The sequence below is a fragment of the Merops nubicus genome, unplaced genomic scaffold (genome assembly GCF_000691845.1).
Source record: "Merops nubicus isolate BGI_N331 unplaced genomic scaffold, ASM69184v1 scaffold22736, whole genome shotgun sequence".
NCBI lineage: Eukaryota > Metazoa > Chordata > Aves > Coraciiformes > Meropidae > Merops > Merops nubicus.
The window spans coordinates 42,943-50,239 of record NW_008617244.1 but is presented as its reverse complement, the minus strand read 5'-3'; the positions used below and the strand labels follow the sequence as shown (position 1 = coordinate 50,239).

The 7,297-nt window shown below is 42.3% G+C and overlaps 1 protein-coding gene across 1 annotated transcript in view; it reads right to left on the bottom strand.

Annotated features, from left to right (window-relative positions):
- Positions 1–2,136: 2,136 nt before the first annotated feature.
- ABCC5 (ATP-binding cassette, sub-family C (CFTR/MRP), member 5) overlaps positions 2,137–7,297 on the bottom strand; it is a 47,274-nt gene continuing 42,113 nt past the window's right edge. The window contains exons 25-29 of the mRNA XM_008943097.1: positions 6,431–6,590; positions 5,916–5,994; positions 4,904–5,017; positions 3,685–3,849; positions 2,137–2,960 (exon numbers count right to left, since the gene is read on the bottom strand). Coding sequence (XP_008941345.1) covers positions 2,859–2,960; positions 3,685–3,849; positions 4,904–5,017; positions 5,916–5,994; positions 6,431–6,590 — 620 coding nt within the window. The 3' untranslated portion in view covers positions 2,137–2,858. The remainder of the gene's footprint in view (positions 2,961–3,684; positions 3,850–4,903; positions 5,018–5,915; positions 5,995–6,430; positions 6,591–7,297) is intronic.

Genomic DNA, 7,297 nt, shown 5'->3' with positions numbered 1-7,297 from the left:
TCATTGGAGCAGCAGGAAAGCATTCACCTCTTTAGGAGAGCATAACTGGGAAGCAGCAGTTCGGTGCAATGAATCCCGAGTGCAGTTTCCTCTGAAACCTATGCTAGAGGTACAGTTAGCACCTACTGAAAAGAGCAGCCCCACTTCACCTCCCTTCCAGGTGTGCCTTCCTGTCCTGCTTTTGAAGGGTGAACTTTCTGCAAGTTAGCTTTCTGAACTGGGTCACTGCTGGACCAGGCAAGAGCCAGTGCTGGCTTCGGCAAAGTGGAAGGAACTCCCAGCCTGGAAGAAGAAGGAGGACAAGATCAGGATGGCTCCCCTTTTGCCCAGACTGCCATTAGCTCAGCCTCAGCTGCAAAATGAAGCCACACTCTGACCCAAATGGCACTTGAGGTACATTAGCCTTTTTTCTTCAATGGAAATACTGAAGTTCTGCAGTAAATTCAGTTCTGCAGGGCCCAAGACAATGTGCAACCTTGACAGAGTTGCACATGACAACTGACTGAGCTGTTTTAACCACAGTCTTAAGCAGATACATTTCATGTTCTCTCCCCTTAAGGTATTCAGCCTTCACCTTCACAGTCTACCCAGCTCTACTTTTAGGGAAGAAGCAGGGCCTAACTCTCCCGGGTCACCATCACCCCTGCTCCCTCATGCCTCTCCTGTTTCTCTTTGTCCTAAAGTTTCTGATGAAAAAAACTCCCCACTTAGCCAGGTGTTCTCTGGAAAGAGGCCTATTACTTCTCTTTCCTAACCACAACATAGTCAACTCCATTCCTTGAACTGAGTAACAGTGAGCAAAATGGCAGCCAGTCCTTGACATAGATTCAGCTCTGGCCCAGGCCTGTGAGCAGGGTAAGGTCTGTGCTAGTTTATTCTTGCTTAGGACAAGACTTACTGAAGAATAACTACAACAAATGATGTTTTTTTGTGCTGTCTTCAAGCTGTAGTCTAAGCTCTGTTAATGCCGTGATTTGCCTGTGGTATTGCTAGGTAGCAATGCTTGTTGCTCTGACTTTGCAGTCATGTCATGCTACAGACACTAACATTTTCAGGCAAAAAGGGGAAAAATCTGAGCCTAAGAAGAACATTCTGTATTCTCTGACCTCTCACCTTGCTACTTGGCTTGAATACTTGCACTCTAAATTATTAATCCCTATACTACTCTACAAAAACATATATATCCCACAAGCCACCCCAGTGCTGGAGAGTACAAAAATTGCCCACTACACTTTCAAAGCAACACTCCCACTCTGAAGGAAGAAAGATCAGGCCATGGTGCAGAGACAAGACAAAAAAAAACCAAAAAAACAAACCACCAACCCAGCTTGCAACAACTGTCCCCCAGGACTCAAAAAGGTGAGAAGTGATTTATGTGCCCAAAACAAGCCACTTTAAGACAATAAAATTTACAAAACCCAAAATAGTTTTATTTACTTTTCAGATTTCTGCCTCAATGAGACATTTTGCAAACATGCTAAGGCTACAAAATGTCCAAGTTGACAAAGACATGCAACGCTGACCATTCAATAAGTCACGGCTATTATAGGAGCAACCATGCCCACGTGGGCCACAGGTCCCACCAAACAGGGATGGTCTACAGTGATCATGGCAACGTACTACGCAGGACCTAGTAACCTGAGGTAGGTCTCTTTACAGTAAGAAAACTATGTCCTACACCAGTGTTACATCCTGATCCATCGGAACCTGTTTAAAGTTCCAGAAGACATGGGGTGGGGGACTGTTCCCTTAACAAGTGTGCAATAAAGAAACAGGAAATATTGATGTTATTTAGCCTTTGTATTAAGTGAGCAGAACAGAGTTAGTGTTACCCATGCCAATGAAAGCCAACCTAAACCTCTGAGGAGTGTTAGCAGCTTCAAGAATAAGAAGTCAGTCAGCTGAAGCAACTCTGAAAGGGCTTTCCTACTAGCATACAGGGTACCACTTTAACCTTATGATTAATTTGTTACAGGTCATTCCACGAACAGTTAGATTTTGGTTGTGTTAGATCAGCGAAGCAGGAAGAGCTTGGGCTTGCTTGCATTAAGATAAAACCTGCTGATACAGTAAGTAATACTGTATCAGGACACTGAGAAAACATGAGGCCTTCATGTGACCCAGAAGGGGTTCCCTACTCAGATCACAAAAAAAAAAAACCTGCTTTGGGAAAGCATCGTGGGAAGCAGCAGCTGCTGCCGTGGTGAACGTCAGCAATGCTCCAAGTAGCTTTGATAAATTACAATGCAATAGTTACACCACAGAGCTCTTCTCCCCTGCGCTAGACAACAAAGATGTGACAATAAAGGACACTATTGCAAAGCTTCACTTCCACTCAGACACGCAGAAAATCTGGCACTAGGAAAAAACCAACTGTAAAAGACAAAATGGTGTCTGATACAGTCCGATAACAAAGCCAGATCTCTGCTACCATAAACTGTACAAAAATGATAGAAAAGAATATGCACTGTTATTAATACAGTGCTTATTTTAATATAAAATAAACAGCTTACATTTCCACTGTAAATATAGGCTATATACAGAATTATGTATAGATATAGCTACATGTATAAAGCTTCATTATAGGCCTCTGATACATTTATAACTATGGCTCCCTGAGCCATTTGTAGAGTGCATTTAATAACAAAAAATTAGTAATATGATCATGGAATAAATACAATAATAAAAACATGAAGAATTCTGACGTGGTTTTAAAAACTCTCTAGCTTGACACACTGTGCTAACAATTAAAAGATGAAAAGGCAATAATCTGCTTGAAAGAGGAGGAGGAGGAGGAGCTGGCCTGCCACAGGCAGGGAGTGTAGCTCTCCAAAATTAAAGTGACTTTGCCCTGAATTTTAGCCCTTGACAGCAACCTTGTTCTCCGCAGCAGCAAACATAGCATAGAAGCGCGAGTTCTCGTTGGCCAGAAGGGCAGACGGCGTGTCAAATTCCACTACCTGGAAGCAAACAAGGCAGGTATAAAGTATGTCAGTAAAATCCAGCAGAGAATGGATTCCCACCCCCTGGACTTGTGACACTGTAGCAAAGAAGCCAAAACATGGCATTTATCTCTAGATGAGACAACAGGCAGTGAAAATCTGTGCGTTTATACATAAATACTGTTACTGGGGATGCTTCAAAATTGCTCAAACACTGGAACTGCCCAGCAGGAAGCAAACTGGTGGCTCTGGCAAACAGAGGCAGATGCTACACAGGGTTTTGCCTTCTCTTCTTTTAAGAGCCTTGTCAAATGTTTGTATATTTGATTTTACTGTTCACAGCTCCCACATGGAAGCCTGAAAAGTGCATACAGTATCTCTCATACACCTATTTGATAGCACAGGGCTTCATGAAAGTAACGGGAAACTGCCACTAAGTCCCAGCACAGATGCTTACATTATTACCCATCTCAGAATTAACCTATAAAGGGAGTTTTAAAAACACTTTTTGAAAACAGACTTACTCTATAGTACTTTCTTGGAGTATAGAAGAAATTTTGCTCTCTCTGATGTTGTTATGGTCAGGCAATAATAATACTCCAACAGAATCAGTTACCAAGGGTGTGAATGAACACAGAGTATTTTCTACCCCGCAACATTATCTGTTCCTTCCATTCAGCCTGCCCATATAGCACCACCAGACTGCCACAGGAACTGCCACCACAAAAGTCTTTCTGCTTACCTGTCCTTGTGTTAGCACCATGATCCGATCAGAGCCCAGGACCGTGTGCAGGCGATGAGCAATTGTTAACATAGTGCAGTCTGCAAATGCCTCTCTGATGGTCTCCTGAATCAGTAAGTCAGTCTCTGTATCCATAGCAGCTGTTGCTTCATCCAGTATCAAAATCTGAAAGCAGCACATAATCCTGGCTGTTACCTATAGTAATGCCTTCCCTCCCTGAACATAAAAATAGTGGGTAGAATTATCATGACCAAGAGCTGTCACAACTGACAATCCTTAAGGAGCTGTGGTCACAGGTAGTTTATATGAGCACTCTCAGTTTTCTTTAGGTAACTGCCTTCAAAGATACCCTGTAGATCACACTTGCATTTTATGGTCACATCCTAGAGCTATGAGACATTTTGGTTCTGACATGGTGCTCACGTTTTCACTGCTTTCAGTTTTACATTCAGCAGCTAAATCTTAAATACAAATTTTACCAGTAAACTAATCTGGCACATCCTTCATGGTGACATTCCTTCTGGAATGAGTCAATACTGGCTACACTTACAAGCTTTCTTATGTTGAAAGAATTACCCCTCAGACTCAGAAAAACTGATTTGGAGCAGTGTTTTGTCAAAGCTCAACTAGGCTTGTTTTGTGCAGGTACTGCAGAAAGATCAGTAACTTCTGCTGAGTAAACTGCCTTTAAAACAGATGCAGAGTGAACCCTAAAATATTACAGTGTGCAGTGCTTAAGGATGTCGAAATCAGAACTCTCAATCTCAGTCCAAAAGTCCCTTCTCACTGTAGTTATTATTTGTCTGCCATTCCTGAAAAACCTTTAATTTTGTCAGCATAGCATGGTCCCAAATTCCAGTCAGAGACTCCATTTTAGTGGAGCAGCATGTAGAAGAAAAATATTTGGCTGACATTCATAAAAAGGTGGAAGGAGCAAAGAATCTGATGTTCACCAGTAACAAGACACTCTGAATAAATTATTAGGCCAGTCTGGCATCTTATTATTAACACTAATAAGCAAAAAATTTCTGATGACAGGACATCACAGGAGCTAGCAGCTGGCTGCAAATGCCTTCCTAGTTGACCTAACCCTACATCCCCCCAGGTCACAATAATTGTTGGTGTGACTCCTCTAACAGAAAGTAGCTGGCACAAGAAAAGCCTTGCTCAATCCTATCAGTTTGATACCTCCAGCTATTTCTCTCATTGCTGTGCTCACCTTGCAGCGACGCAGCAGAGCTCTAGCGATGCACAGTAACTGTCTCTCTCCAACTGAAAAGTTTTCCCCATTCTCCATCACTTCTGAATCAAGTTTCATCGGCAGCTGGGCAACCTGTGTATGGAAGAGGAGGCAAAAATCTTACAGCACTGCACAGACTCTGTAGCTCCCTGGCACGAGACAAACAGTTGTTCCTCCTGCAAATCTGATTTTACCCATGTTCCAAAATATCCGTCATACTTGTCTGTCCACCTTTCCCTGTCTCTGTTGAGGAAATTAGTAACAAGCAAGTAACGCTACAACAGCAGTACAGTATCAGACCTGCTCAGTCTGGTTGAAAAGCCTGTCACTCAGTGACAGCTTCTGAGAACACCACTAGAACTAAGCTAAAAAGAGCTATATCATCTCAGTAGGCAACCATAGAATCACTTCAGTACAAAGTATTTAATTTTCTAGAAACAAACGTACCACGTACAAAATCAACATTACAATCATATGTCCTGACAATCTTTCTTGACAAGAAAAAAAAAAAGTGAACCTGGTCCCTGCAGGAATTACTGCAGCCTACCCGCCACAGCCATATGTGCCACTTCATCTACAAGAACAACTGGAAATGTCATGGCAGTGAGACTTGTTGTAGAGAGCCTTGCAAAGGGCAGAAGTTCAGTATAAATGTGCATGTGTGACATTTACACTCAAATGGAGACCTAAGGCATATACAGAAAAATCTCACTTCAAATATTGTAACACCGCAGGAGTCTGTGTGACGAAGCAGCACTCTACTGTGTTATATGCTAAAGAAGTACACACCCAAAATATGGCACACCCTCAAAAAAAAACAGTCAAATAGAGAACAGACAATAAGGGGTAAAAAAAGCTTTACCTATAGGTCTCTGAAGTAGATCTTGAAGGTCCCTTCTAACCTAAAGGATTCTATGATTCTATGAAAACATGTTGGTATGTAGCTTCAGACAAAACACAGACATTATCTCACAGGGCACATAATACTTACACACTCCTTCATGTGAGTCCTTTCCAAAGCATCCCAGATTTGTTCCTCACTGTATTGATTGAAAGGATCCAAGTTTGATCTGGAGGGAGAAGCAGAAAACAACCAGAATTTTAATTCGCCAATGCATGGCAAAACAGCAATGTGCCAATTCATCCAGACAGGCAATTCTCATCTCGGCTTCCACTGACAGAATCTCCTTACCAAGAAAATCACATGCTCCCAGCACACTAGGGTTAGAGTGGCCAAAGAACAAAACAGTAGAGGTGGAAGACAAAGATACAAGAACTTCCATCCGATCTAAAGGGGAAAGCAAGAATTCCATAGAGGATGATGATACCCAGTTCTGCACTGGGCCAGCTAAAATCATTTAGCTGTGTTTTGTTTGGGTTTTTTTTGTTGTTTCAAAACCAGCAAACAGAATCTAGGATGCCTGAGAACTAACATGTCACAAGGCACCTTTCTGAGTTCAAGTATAAGCTGGCAGCCCACTTCATCCTTCCTATGGTCTCACTAACCTCACAGTGCCACTAAACAGCACAGGTTCCTGAGGAATTATTGAGAGCTTGCTGCGAAGATCTGCCAAACCAATGTCATTTATCTTCACTCCATCGATTTTAATGCAGCCTCCAGACAGTTCAACAAGACGGAAGAGTGCCATTCCAAGGGAGGACTTCCCTAAAAATGAGATGGGAAAAACAGTATTAGTGTTTCTCCAGAGTCACAGCAGCTTTGAGATGAAAGAACATTTTAAAAGCTGTCTGTCTGCCAGAAAAGTGTTTTAAAATACCATAAAGTCCTTGCAAACAACGCTGGGGTTCAGCATTTAAACTTCTAAGCAATTGTAGGGGCAGCTCCTAGTCCCTTCTCACAGAAGCCACCCCTGACGTGCTACCCCACCCCCACTAGCAACACCTTGCCACATTAACCAAATACAGCAATATTAATTGCTTATTTAGAAACTACACTTTGGAGTTGATCTAAGTCATCCCACAAACAGGGGATTTGATTCGTCACATTACAGACTTCTGAGATAGGTCAAACCTGCCTGCAGCATCAGTACACAACAACTTTCATGAGTCTCAGATAAGCTGCAGTGGGCATGTTGTAGGTAGCATTCTGTGCTGTTAAGTCCCTTGGGGTGTTAAACATTACTAGCATACTGCCTTAGGCCTAGCAGGATATCCCTCTACTTTAAATGGAAACTTGCTTTCATTACTGTTTGCAGGTGTCCTGCTTATGTATGCACATGAACAGCATCCACCACTGACAGACTGCTGTACCACTCCTGTGCAATTAACCATTTATTCAAACAGAGAAGACAGAGGAGAATCAATGTGATTACCCCTACTCTACTCTACTCTACTCTACTCTACTCTACTCTA